General features: G+C 43.4%; 1 protein-coding gene and 2 long non-coding RNA genes across 5 annotated transcripts in view; 2 read left to right on the top strand and 1 right to left on the bottom strand.

Moving 5' to 3' along the window:
- Positions 1-9,579, top strand: part of SH3RF3 (SH3 domain containing ring finger 3) — a 210,141-nt gene extending 200,562 nt beyond the window's left edge. For both annotated transcript variants that reach the window (XM_081198320.1, XM_081198319.1), the window contains 2 exons: positions 205-542; positions 5,818-9,579. In XM_081198320.1, coding sequence (XP_081054446.1) covers positions 205-542; positions 5,818-5,986 — 507 coding nt within the window. In that variant the 3' untranslated portion in view covers positions 5,987-9,579. The remainder of the gene's footprint in view (positions 1-204; positions 543-5,817) is intronic.
- LOC308589448 overlaps positions 1-14,473 on the bottom strand; it is a 46,341-nt gene that overhangs the window by 15,333 nt on the left and 16,535 nt on the right. The window lies entirely within an intron of this gene.
- Positions 10,001-13,138, top strand: LOC308589761. Its single transcript, XR_014009474.1, has 2 exons — positions 10,001-10,475; positions 10,833-13,138. It is a non-coding gene; the product is annotated as an uncharacterized lncRNA (long non-coding RNA).

Raw genomic sequence — 14,473 nt, 5'->3', positions numbered from 1 at the left:
TCGGGATGAGTCAATCATGTTTGTCACAATGGAAGTTCAATATAACTTCCACTGTACCTCACCTTTTATAACACAAAACTTCTCTTGGTAAAGATAAGTTGTAAACAATGCTCACTTCCCAGTGCGTACAAAATGGCTGGCATTCATCTAAAAAGCTGTAATTGAAACATCTCACTTGTAATCTTCTGTTTCATTCCTATGCAGAAAGAAAAGAAAAGTGGTCTGCTGAAGCTTCTGGCAGGAGCATCCACAAAAAAGAAATCCCGCTCTCCTCCGTCAATGTCCCCAACACATGACCCTCTGGCAGTGATGGAAGGGATGCTGCAGGGGGCTATGGGACCTGAACTATCCTCTCTTTCTAGCCACGGGAGAGCAGGCTCATGCCCAATTGAAAGTGAAATGCAAGGAGCGATGGAGATGGAGCCTCTGCACAGAAAGACAGGCTCTTTGGATTTGAATTTTCCTATTCCTTCTCCCATAAGGCAGCTTCCGCCTTCAATGGCAGCCATCCGTCCAGAACCTAAGCCATTGTCTCGAGAAAGGTATGTCATCCAATTAAGCGTGTTTACTTGTAATTTGGGTTAGCTGCCATCCTATGCAGAGTATTTTGTACAGAAACATTTTCATTTTATTGCAAGGTTCCTATTTTATTGCAACAGCATCCCTGAGTTGGCCGTCCAGCCTCTGATTAAAAACCCCTAATGGAATCCACACCCCATTGAGGGCTACCTGGCACCAACTTCATCATTGTTTTGGGACCAGGCAAAGATATATTTTTGTTTTCCAGCACATTTGAGGAGCACCAGTGACTGGATTTCTCCCCCACTTTGATTATGTTCTCATATATAAAATAAAAATGGAATAATGTCGTCATGCTGCAGTTCACATGACTGCTGACAGGTGGCGTTTCAAACTGCAGCATGATAGCAAACTGGGCTGTCGGAGCTGCTAGACTCTTGCAGAAGCATTGGAGGCCAGAGAGGATGGAGATGGAAAGGCAGGCAGGCAACCCCGGCCAGCAAGTTTGTGAGTGGGCATACCAGACAACTGAGCATCCTAAGCAAGCAAGTTGACAGCCCAGGCAAACTCTAGAGGTTCTAAGGAGAGAGGGGAAGGTTGCTTTTGGTGAGATCAGGAGGAGGGGTGACTTTGGTGAGGGATGGGTTGGGTGCAGGCAGAGTCAGCAAGGGAAGAGAACAGGGGCACAGCCCCTTGTTTTTAATATGTTTGTATATTTTTATTAGGGGCATGGGTGGCGCTGTGGTCTAAACCACAGAGCCTAAGGTTTCCCGATCAGAAGGTCGACGGTTCGAATCCCCGCAACAGGGTGAGCTCCCGTTGCTCAGTCCTGCTCCTGCCAACCTAGCAGTTCGAAAGCACATCAAAGTGCAAGTAGATAAATAGGTACCGCTGTGGCAGGAAGGTAAACGGTGTTGCTGTGCGCTGCTCTGGTTCTCCAGAAGCGGCTTAGTCATGCTGGCCACATGATCCAGAAGCTGTACGCCGGCTCCCTTGGCCAATAAAGGGAGATGAGCACCGCAACCCCAGAGTCCACCACGACTGGACCTAATGGTCAAGGGTCCCTTTACCTTTACCTATATTTTTATTGCATCGCTGTATTTTATACTTGTACACCACACTGGGACATTCTATTACAGGAAGCAATTAATAAATTCAATAACTTCATTAACTCCCTGCCTGCTGTGATTCCAATCAGCCACTCCCCACTCCCAGGGCTGCTATTAGCATTTTTAAAAAGCAAGCACAATATTAAGTGCAAAGACTCCGTTTTTAACCCCCAGAGATCATGAAAAAAAAACCCACCCTATAGCAGACTTCTGAATAACCAAGCATATAAGAATTGTTTCCATATTACAAAAAAAAAAATGGTTCTCTGTGTGTGTCATAATTCACATCAGAATGTCTGGGCACGAGGGCTAGCAGATTTAGTAGCAAGACTGCTTTATTTGGCTACTGTTAGGACAAGTCGATAGGAACATTCCCAGACTTGAAAGCATTGAAGCCTGCTCCATGACGCCAACGGTTGTATTTCCACCAAAACCCAGAAAAATTTAGCCTTACTATTAATTTACATTTTTTTCTTCTAACCAGGCATGATAAAAATCCTGCTACGTTCTTAGCCCCAAGAATGGAAGTTAAGCAAGGGCAGGATTGTGACGCTGTGGAATGGAAAATGCACCAGAGCCAGAAGGCCAGCCTGTGTTCTCATTGTTTGCACAATAAGCTGCAAATGGAGTTATACAGATGGGCCTCTTAAAACATTACAGATAGTGCTAATTGCACTTTGTAGTAGCTGAGAATTCAGATCCTGATTTTCAGGCGTTTTGATTCCCAGAGTCTTAAATCCGAGAATAACCTCTAATTGAAATAAGCTTAATTATACTCAGCGGGCAAGGTTTTCTAATTGATTTATGAATTAACTTCCATATCACTGGTTTATCTGCACCCCTTAACTGATCATATGGTTCTTTATGCCTATAAATGAGGAATATTAATTACCTTTGCACACTAGGAAGGATAATGCCTAGCCCTGGATCATTTGAGCAGCTACATTAAACACTGGTCTGGAAGTTCATTCCACATCCATATGTGCTCATTAAGTCACCCAAGTGCTCAGTAGTACGATTTTTAAAAAATAAAATAAAATACATGTGTGAAGCTGCATTTCACATCTGGCAACACAGTGACTTTTTCATCTCCACACTCATCATGTTTGCTTGTTTGTTTTTTACTGTTTACATAATTTGTTCAATTCTATAGATGAAGTAAAGTGCATGGGTGGGTTCAGATGAACAGAGTCATATTTTATGCAGCACTTGTGGCTTGACACCCACAAATATATAAAATACGGGAGAGTTAGGCGACTCTAATAACACATAGCAGGCACAGCTTCATTAAATGTGAACCCCCGAAATTGGAGTCCCCTCTAAACTAATGCTAATTTTTTTTTACTTATTTTGTATCCTAAGCCCCGCATTTTGTACTCCTCCATCTAGCCCAGGCATAGGCAAACTCGGCCCTCCAGATGTTTTGGGACTACAACTCCCATCATCCCTAGCTAACAGGACCAGTGGTCAGGGGTGATGGGAATTGTAGTCCCAAAGCAGCTGGCGAGCCGAGTTTGCCTATGCCTGACCTAGCCATTGCAAGAAGCTACCTAACACTCATTGCAAAAAGGAAAACAATTGTTAATTACTGCAGTGCATTTTGGTGGGGCTTCCCAAGCCTTGGGGGTCGTTGCTTGTTGTCATTCCTATCTATTAATGGGCTAAATTTTAATTGCAATAAAAGGTAGAGGAATTAATCACACTGATTAATTGTTTGCAGCTTGGAGTAGAATTCAGAGCCGACTGTGCATTTTGTAAGGTATTGTATATGAAACTAATCAGATAATGAAGCCCGGGGAGGGAATGGCTCGGATTTTCCTTCACTGTAGCACATTCTAGCCTGCATTTATTCCAATTCTATTTTCTTAACACCTGCTTCCTTCCAGTGCTGTTTGCCTAAACATATAACCGCTGTAATCAGCACAACTGAGATAATCCAGTTTCATCTCTGCGAGAGCTGTCGGGAAATGCCTAGGAAGTGCTGCTATGTGCTTAATATTCCTGGTCCTTATAACGCTGAATTTGCCTGGTCTAGCTGATCAATGGAGCAGGAGACCCAAGACCCATCATTTGTGTTATATTTTGCAAAAAAATTCAAATATGTGAAAATGTTTTGGCAGATAGCAAATCCCTATGTGCCTATGTACACATAAGGTAAAGGTAAAGGGACCCCTGGCCATTAGGTCCAATTGTGACCGACTCTGGGGTTGTGGCGCTCATCTCGCTTTATTGGCCGAGGGAGCCGGCGTACAGCTTCTGGGTCATGTGGCCAGCATAACTAAGCCGCTTCTGGCGAACCAGAGCAGTGCACGGAAACGCCGTTTACCTTCCCGCCGGAGCGGTACCTATTTATCTACTTGCACTTTGATGTGCTTTTGAACTGCTAGGTTGGCAGGAGCAGGGACCGAGCAATGGGAGCACACCCCATAGCAGGGATTCTAACCGCCGACCTTCTGATCGGCAAGTCCTAGGCTCTGTGGTTTAACCCACAGCGCCACTATGTACACATAGTATCCCTTTAGATACTATGTAGCCCTTTAGAGTTTTGCCATTTGTAAATTGGGGTGGGGGAGACACCAATTTATTGTGTTATGAGCTCCAGTTTTCCACATCTGCTTTGAATTACAATTGGACAGTCTGAGCAGATGCGGAATGCTTCTGCCACTACGATGCACCTAAATTTGAACAGTTCGAAGTAAAATAAAATGTTGCATTTCCATTCACCAGGAAGATGGGGTCCAATGAACTCTCCCCTATTTTGCGTATTCCATTATGCACATCTATACACAGTTGCAATATTTGAAACCTGGGATCATTTTAGCTAAAATTACTCTAATTGAATAATGTAATTAGTCAGCACTGAAGCAGCATGTCTAAAATAATGTGAACATTCATTTGCATAATGGCTGAGATTGGCAGTGCTTTGCAAAGTGTAGCAGATCTGCCCATGGCAGTATGATAGACTTTCTCCATCGCTAGCCAGTAGTCCACATTTCAAACCCTATTACTTGCATTGGCACACCCGGAGGAAGTGACAGCCTGATTTACTGGTGAGGGGGAAAGATGACCAGCTTATTTTGGATCGCTCATGAGCAGGGATGTTGGAGAATTCTGTCAAAAATTGAAATGGGAGCAGCAATGTTTGCTTATTCTTCCTGTGTCCAGAACAGAGATCAATCCAGTGAATACAACTGGTATTCACTGTTGTTATCTGCAAATTGTGTGTGTGTGTGTTCCCCATTTGCATAGTTTCCTTCACAATGAAATGAATGGGGTGGAATAATATAATAACAATATAATTTGCATCATTAATGGCACAAATTACATAATTTCACCACAGCAGACAGCATGACAAATAACATTTTCAGCAGAAGGTGAACTGCAGCAGAACAGAAACAGGGCTGCTTGCAACAAATACAAGACAACTGCCTCCTTACATCCTGACTCATGAGCACTATATTCTACACAGTTGTGTAATCATGTCAAAATACACAGCTTTTCTCCAGGCATTTCAGATACAATATGATGCTCAACAGTGTTATGGTGACCCCTCCTATGCTTAACCAATGATATTACACTGTTAGGGAAGTGTCATGCATCTGATCCATGATCAGATGCTGGCAGCCACTCTGCTAAAGGAACAGCGAAATACAAGTATAATAAACAAAAGAAGCCAGTGACTTTTAAAATATATCCTCTTAGCTGAAAAGCAAGGTACAGAGATACTCTCTCAATAAATCAGCTTGCGTATTTGCCTGGCAGCTACAGATGGCCAGGAATTCTATGCAAGCCTGTGAGCAAGAAACCAAGCAGGCTACTGGAGCAAAGATGGTCTCTGAGCTGCATCCAGATAGCTATGTTATGGGGCAATAATAAACGTAAATGCTAAATAAGTAAAATGCAGCAGGCTGCTGAAGGAGGGATGTGCCTCCCTGTCCCTTTTCTGCTACCACCCCAGAGGCTGGTGAAGCATTCTGCAGCCTAGTGACTTTTGACGTCCTATTGGTAAAACTGACATAAATATATGCATTGTGTAAGAGTTTCTGGCGTGGGAACTTTCCACATCATCATTCCCAACCAGCCTATGCAGTTGCTGGTTCCAGGTGTAGATCTCTGACCCTTCCAGAGAGTAGAAGTAGAACGTATGAACCACCATCTGCAATAAGGTCTACCCTTCTGTCTCTTAAAGGTATCGTGTTGTGGTCCCCTATCCCCCACAAAGCGAAGCAGAGATTGAACTGAAAGAAGGCGACATCGTGTTTGTCCACAAGAAAAGGGAGGACGGCTGGTACAAAGGGACCTTGCAGAGGAACGGCAGGTCGGGCCTCTTTCCTGGGAGCTTTGTGGAGAGCTTCTGAGGGCTTGAGCTCCACGCTTTTTGGACTCGAAGGACCTTTCACAGGAAATTCCATAGCACAAAAAAAGAAAGAAAGAAACAGCGAAGGGAAACTTTCCTAATATCCACTGCCATAACAAGAACTGTAATTATTATTTCCAAAGACTCCGCAGGCTCTTTGATATTCAGCCCAGGAGATGAGGTCTCTTGCTGTGCTTTCAAACCCACGTACGGTACATACAAGCAGTCTTGCTGTAGTCGTGCCTTCCACTCGGAGTCGAAGACTGAGAGGACACACATTCGGGTTGTATCTTAAGCTAAAATCCAGCCGCCACACTTTGTGTAAACGATAAAGTATGTTTTAAAAAAGGGGGGGATTAAGAAACTTGTTATATTGCTGTAATTTATTTGTCTGAGCTGCAGTGTTCTTATTACTGGCCTATGCAAGAGGGACTTGAGTTTCAAGAGGAGTGCAAGGGGGACTCTTGAACTTGTCTGTTTTCCCAGGTGGGGTAAAGGAAGCTCATGGACGGAACGGAACCCACTGAAATCTGCACATTGTTCGGCTAGACAGAATTTGGGAGTCCAAAACATTGCCAGCATTCCTTTCTAATAGATACCTCAAAATATTCTGCTTAAGAATACTAGTCAGGGCCTTTTCATACACCGTGCACCCCGAGAAAAATATTGAGAGTAGTGTTCCCAGTGTCAGGCGAGTCAACACTGGAAAAGTGCATTTTCCCACGACTTCCCAACCCATTCTGAAAGCCAAATCCTATGTGTGACAATGGACTGCATGGCCAAGTCACGTCGAGCAGTGTGGACACCACATTGAGACTTTTTCTCTTGTCACTGCATCTCCTGTAGTTAGCTTAATAGCGCCTCAAAGATTTCATACGAAGAGCCAACAATCTGATATGCTGGACTAACTATCATTAACTACATGACGTTTTGGTTAGCCGTTACTTTTTCTTTCCTTTGCAGCATTTTAATTTTGATTGTTGCTTTAATGTATTTCAGATAAGAGAGCTTTTATGCAATATACTTTTCTAATGCAAGAAATGTTATACATTGCAAACTCCATATAGATAAGGAAAGTCCTACTTTGCATACATACGACGCTACTTTTCATTTAAAAACCCAGTTAAGAAATACTTGATTTGGCATATCAAATTAAAAAATTGTTCTCAAGTATGCAAAAGATCTTACCGTTGCCATACTTGCTACTGACATTGAAGCAACTGGGGCCAGGATACAGATAGGACCACAAGCAGAAGAAATCCTTGTGAAACTCTCTGCATCAGGAGTTCCCAAACTGGTCTATATACTACCAGTGGTCCATGAGTTTTGTTCAGTTGGTCCAGCACGTGTCTATGGATGAAGATGGGAGATCCCATATCCATTGCATTAAACAGACACATTTATTTTTAATTGTATTTTATTGCTTTTATGTCTTATATTCTGTGGCACTCAAATTGTAATACAAAATAAAAGAAGCAATAACAATGCAATTAAAAAAACCATACAGCATCTAGTAAAACGCACTGCAATTGCTACAACAGGCAGAGAAATCGTCAAGTGGCCCTCAACAATTTCAAGTTGTCCATGGGGGGACATTTGGGAACCCCTGCTCCATGTGCAAGGCTTTGCACAAGCTACTCGTACAAGTAGCTTCGTGAAACAGGCTTCCACATGGGAAAAGTGTTCTCTGAATGCACCTCGCGTGAGCTGGTTTCACAAGGAATATTACCTTGATCTGCTTGTGGAAAGCAAATCTCTGGATTCTGGTCAGCAACTGCTATAGAGTGTGACAAAAAAAAGAAGAGATGGCAAATAGGCAAAGCGATTGAATTCGATCCAAAGACGCACGAGTGGAAGGAAAACAGCTTGCTAGTGGCATTCAGGAAACCCTTACGACAGAGATCACACAGTGCTATAATAGGCATGCTCCACAGCAGTACTCCTGCTTTCAACTGCAGGAGAACATCTGTGGATTTATGCAAGGCTATTGCATGAGCTGTAAAACAGCTGTGTTGTGAGAGGAAGCCCCGCTCCACACCAGAAGGGCACCTTTGGATTCAACCCATTACTCATTGACTGAATGAAATTCCATTGGTTAGCTCAGATACCTACACATTCATTTATCATCTGTTGTATTAGAAGATACTACTATGTGTATTTTTGTATCCTTTATTGTCGCTAATGTCAGGCTCCTAAAGATCAAAACCTTTCTATTGCTTTCTTTCTCTGCAACCAGAGGGGAGTCGGAATCTTAAGAATCACTAAATATACAGTGGCCTGTTTCTTACACACAAGTATATTGTGTCGGAAGCTTCTTCAAAGCATAGTACGCTGTCTAGACAGCGATAATTACTGGAGATTTGGGAGCTTTTCCAGGAGGATTCATTTTAATTGACTTCTACATGGCAATAAAAAGAACACTGCAGGTTCCCGCAAGCACAGAACGCTGGAATTCTTATTTCTCTCTGTCTCTGAACATCAGAGAGAAGATGGCTGTAATTACCACTATCAAAATGTGATTTGTTTCTGTAGAAATGTATAGTTCTGAACAGTGTTTGGTTTTCTAACCTGGGTCAAGCTACATAATAATAATAATAAAATATTCAGGCAATAGACGCTTCCGGCAACCAAGAACTTAAAGGTGCAATAAATAGGAAGCAAGAAAATAAACCTGTCATAAATCAGCTGTTGACATCTGTTAAAAAAAATTGTCAGAGAGACAGAAGGATATTTTTAGCAATGTCTTTTGCTCGGTTTAATTCAGGCAGTGTATACTGGAACCACCACCCAAAATCTTCCCATTGTTGTAATGTATTACTTTGTCCTGCATAAGCTACACTCTTCTCATTCTAAGACATGGGCAGAAATCAAGAGAATCAGCCCATTGCTCCTTCAAAATGTAGGGTAATATTTTTTACTTTCTTAATTTTAACATACCAGACTAACAGCCCAGTCCTAAACTTGCTGAAACAATCATCAGGTACTTGGATAGATGAGACCCATTTCTGATGACACCAGCTCTGAGGGCAGATAATCATGCACAAATAATTATGGGGTGCTAGCTATATTCCAGGAAGCCATATTCAGTGATGGAAATATTCAGATAATCTCTCTCGTATATATAGAAAAGCTGGTACAACAATACAAACAACATGTATTTCATTCGTCAGGGAGCCTGTGGCATACAAAGATTAAAAAGAGGATATGTGGAAGTAGTAAAAGTGAGTTCAAAAACATTTCAGCTATTACTCAGGTTACTTTCCGTCTTCTGTGGGATCCTTTAAGTGGAACGTCTAGCTTTAGCTAGAGCTCCCCTAGAGCAGACCTGCCTAAACCTATTTGGCTCAAAGATTGTAATCGCCCTCAGCCAGCCCTGTGGCACCCACAGGTCAGTGGTGTGGCCACCCCACACTCTCACACGGGCACACTGCCCCCTCCCACAGCAGATCAGCTGACAAGGGAGGTATTGCCACCTTCCTACTCATCAAATCATCCTTCTGATGACTGGACAGGGAGCCAATTTGCGTCCCTGTCAGATTCGCTGGGCCACATGCCTTACTAAATCTCTCCAACCCCTCCGAGGGCTATGTCAACTTTTATACAGTGGTGCCCTGCAAGACGAATGCCTCGCAAGACGGAAAACTCACTAGACGAAAGAGTTTTCCGTTTTGGAGGTGCTTCGCAAAACGAATCTCCTATGGGCTTGCTTCGCAAGACGACAATGTCTTGCGAGTTCCTGCTGGGTTTTTTTTCCTTCCCCCCCCCCCTTTTTCTAAGCCGCTAAGCCGCTTATCAGCTGATCCGATCAGCGGATAAGCCGCTAAAAGCCTCTAAAAGGCGCTAATAGCGCTAAGCCGCTTATCAGCTGATCCGATCAGCAGATAAGCCTCTAAAAGCCGCTAATAGCGCTAATCCGCTAATCCTTCAATGGGCTTGCTTCGCAAGACGAAAAAAACCGCTAGATGAAGAGAATCACAGAACGGATTCTTTTCGTCTTGCGAGGCACCACTGTAGTTGTTTCTTTTGCCACTGCTACCAAACTTGGAGGGACTTGAGGGTGGGCCAGGTGAGGCCCCAGATCAGGCATTAGCCACCCCAGTTCTACAGGAGGCTAAGGCTCACCTGTGCCTTCCCCAAAGGGGAGCTTACCTGAAGATATTGGCATGCCCTTATTTCCAGCTATCACTCATCTCTCAAGCCGATTTCGATTATTACCCCAACACACACACACGTGTACCAGTATCTTCACTTCCTGTCTTCTCCTGTGGAGTGATTTAGGCACTGGTCTGGCCAGAGTCAGCTGCCTCGTGAATTGTCTTGAAGCACACACTTTGGCCAGCCCATTCTGTTCCCTCCTTCCCATCTACCTCTTCTCATCATTTAAAAACAAATGACACAATCAAGGCAAAGCTTAACACTTTTAAATTCTGTTTTCCTTAGAAGATGTTTGGGTACGTGCTTAAGTTCCACCTTAAATTTCAAAATACAGTGTTGCCTCGCAAGACGAAATTAATTCGTTCCGCGAGTTTTTTCGTCTAGCGAATTTTTCGTCTTGCGAAGCACGGTGTCGGGAAAGTTTTGGAAAAGCTTCAAAAATCACCAAAGTCTTCAAAAACCTCAAAAAAGGCTACCACACCACGTTCTATGAGTTTCTCCTCGAAGTCAAGTCGCAACTGTATTAACGGTGTTAAGAAAAAGGAAACAAACTTGCAAGACGTTTTCGTCTTGCGAAGCAAGCCCATAGGGAAATTCGTCTTGCGAAGCAGCTCAAAAAACGGAAAACCCTTTCATCTAGCGAGTTTTTCGTCTTGCGAGGCATTCGTCTTGTGGGGCACCACTGTACTCAGTAGGGGGGCAAACTGCGTATTGCACACTAAAACATGTAAGAGTGCCATGATGCCATTTGTTTATTTAAAAAAAATGTAATAAAGCAAAACTAGCTGTTTCAGGAGGGGCAGTTAGAGGGAGGAAATAGGTGGGGTGTGCAACTTAAGCCTTCCCCTGCCTGATGTTTTGTTCCCAATGGCTCCCTGCCCAATACAGGATTCCAACCATGTTTTTGCATGCATCTTTGACACATTCAGGGAAGAGCTGCTTGGGAATGTGATTTGGAGAGGGAATACAGTGGACAGCATAAGGGTGGGATGGGTGCTCCCTTCTCTGCCACTTCATTGCTCGAAATCCAACACATCTCAGAAGTGGCTTTGCTGGTTTTTTAAAAAATGAACTACAGTACTTTTACATGTGTTAGTGTGTGATGTGTCTCTTACCCTTAAATATAGCTGTAGCATGCCCTGGTCAATTGTGACTTTTGACTTCAAGTGTGAGAATATCTGTGGCTGGCAATGTAAAGTGTCATTTTCCCCCCGGGGGAGGTAAAAGGGTGGTGGAAATTCAGAACTTCCTCCAGCTGGGAACCTGAGATGATGGAGTGTTTTCTTCACCAGCATCTGTACTCGGAACTGAGGAAAGATGGAAAGGAATGGGCAGAGGAAGATGGTTTCTATTCTGATTTGCTTTGGAATTATTGCAACCAATTGTTTGGACCAAATCCATGTTGGTGCTTCTGTAGTTTGAGCAAGGAAACATTCCTCTCACAAGTACACAGGGATTAAAGACAGTGCATTCTCCCACTTCCTATGATACATGGGGTTTTTTATATATAAAAAAATCTCTAGTTCAGGACAGTGCACATAATTATATGCTTAATACTGAAGGCTCTCTACAGTGGACCAAAAATGGCTGTTTGCCATAGTTGTGACAGCCTCTCTTACATGGTGTCAAAAGAGTTTTGCACGAGTAAGTCAGATGTGAGCATTGTGTACTTCAGCTGTAGACGGGCAGATTCAAATAACCACACAACTAGTTCCACACATCTAAGGCGGCTTCAGAGATGTTTCCTGAACAAATCCCCCTGTATGGTAAACTACTTTTGAAACCGAGGGGAGCATCAAAGGCAATTTATTGGGGTAGGGTTGCTGTTCAAAGAAAAAAGGTGCAAATCTTTCTAGGCACACAGATGTCCATGCATGCACCTAAAGTTGCTTGTTCTTTGATAAACAAGGCCACCCCTTATCTAGAATTGGTTTCTTTGCTGTGTTCAGAATATAGAGCAGCGAAGGATCTTAGCTCTTGCACAGTGTATTCAGCCAGCCATTCACGCAACAGCAGCACCAAGGAATCATCACCCTTTGGCAGGGATATTATACCACTGTTGTTTTGCCAAAAAGCTTTTGCACATCTCTGTATGAAGGTGTTAATCCATAATCCACAAACTCCACTGGGACAAAACGCAACAATTTGCAAGCACATCTTTTCTGAATTCAGTATTTTTAAAGGTTGTTCCACCCACTGGTGGAGGAAGAGGAGGGCGGGGAGAGTGCACCGCCCCTGGCAGCACAATCCCAGTGGGGTGCCATTGCGGCTGCCCCCCTTCCCACGCTGGGTGCTATGCCCCCTCAGGCGGTGTGCCACGCCCCCAGGACATTCACCACGCCCCCGGGGTGCACGCCAGCCACGCCCCCGCCTGCTCTCCGCCCCCCGGTGCTGGAGCATGAAGCTCCGCCACTGGTGCCACCACATTCACTCCGATCCCAGCATTTGATGCTTAAAAACCCATCGCTCGCATTTCCTCTGAGGTAAGAGTTTCTTTGACTGTTTGAAGCTCCAGCAACATTTGAACAACAGATCTTAGTTCTCATCTACCATGGTAGCTTGGAGAAGTCTCCTGTAGTAGTGGATCAGTTTCACGTATGTAGCACAAACACAGAATGCACAAGACAAGGCAGGGATTCTGGATAGTGACCTCTGTGTGGAAAGTATTAGCTCTTCCGGTGGTCCATGTTGATAAACGGCATTCAAAGGACAGGAAGCATGGGGAGGGAGGGGGGAGTGTGTGCATTTCCTAAGACAGAAAATGAACAGAATTGTCCTGGCAGCCTTGTTTTGTAAAATGCCAGGTTTGTTGTACTGGAGAAGGTTTCTGCTAACTGAATAAACCCTTTGTACTTTGCACAGTTCAGGAAAAAAATGGTTTTTGTTACACATGAATGTTAACATACAATTTTGAAAAAACATCAATGGTTATTATGAGTACAAATGAACTGCAATTACTGTGTTTCTCATCCTTTAAATAAAATAACCATTAATGTAACCCAAATGAATACGTGTGGTTCTTTTTTTAATTGAATGGAGAGCAATAGAGATTGAAAAAATAAGAGTCAAAGGCCCAATGGGTCGGCCTGTTGTGCATGAAACACCAAATCATTCTATGGTGATACGGGGCCAGGATTTTTGTTCTCATGCTCCTCAGTTGCATTCCTGATTTGTGGCAAACCATTGTTTGCCCTTACATCGGAACCAGCAAATTATGGTTTGCATAATCAAACCAAGGTTGTAAATCCGAATCAAACCCTGGTTTGATCTTTGTTTTCAGGGCAAACCCAAGCCATAGTTTCAGGACCGGCTCTACCATTAGGCAGAATGAAGCCACCACCTCAGGTGATAAATGAGTGAGGAGTAGACAAGCCAAGTGTGCTGCCTGGTCTGTCTTGCACCTCTTAAGCTAGCCTGCTGCCCTCAGATGCAGTGACATGCTGACCTGTTACCAGTGTTGAAGTAAGATTCAACTACCAGTCCGGACAGCCTTTGAAGATGTAATGGGAAGAGACATGATCTTGTCCTTTACTTCAGGCAGCAAAACGTTTTGGTCCAACCTGCAGAGTTTTCCAGTTTGGATGTACTGGCAAAATCATGCTTTGCTGCAAACCAGCAAGTCACAAAATAATAATAATAATAATAATAATAATAATAATAATAATAATAATAATAATAATAATAATAATAATAATTTATTTATACTCCATCCATCTGGCTGAGTTTCCCCAGCCACTCTGGGCGGCTTCCAATCAAGTGTTAAAAACAATACAGAATTAAATATTAAAAACTTCCCTAAACTTCGCTAAATTAAGAGGCACACACAGCAGGAGGAGAGAGAGGAAGCAAAAGTAAGTGAGCGCAGTGCTCAGCTATGTAGCTCCAAATCATGGCTTGGTGTTATATGTGAACTTGATTCAGTTAGTCCAAAGGTAAGCTGCAAAAAAATTCCACACCCAAATTTTCTTGCAAAGGGTTGCATTCTGTAATACTTTGGTCTCCTTGCTCTTGAAGTTTACTTGTTCAAATCATGGCACTGGCCAGCCCAGCTCTTAATCTACACAAATGCAACCATCACCTGCTGCCTGATCCTTGGAACTGGAGATGCCTAGGGACTGAACCTAGAACGTGTTGCATGCAAATCATGTGGCTCTACCGCCGAGATCTCTTTCCTCCCCAATTTCTTTCCAGATTTATTTGGATGGTGCACATAAGGCATATTTATGAATGCCTACCTTTTAAATTCTATTCATTTCTCTGCACATCTGGCCTGAGCCCCGTCAGTATCAACCTGTTAAAATTGTTCCCGGGGATTAGACTGACATCCTGGGGC

The sequence above is a fragment of the Podarcis bocagei genome (genome assembly GCF_964188305.1).
Source record: "Podarcis bocagei genome assembly, chromosome: 6".
NCBI classification, from domain to species: Eukaryota; Metazoa; Chordata; class Lepidosauria; order Squamata; family Lacertidae; genus Podarcis; species Podarcis bocagei.
The sequence above is the reverse complement of the archived record's forward strand: the minus strand, read 5'-3'. Positions and strand labels throughout refer to the sequence as shown.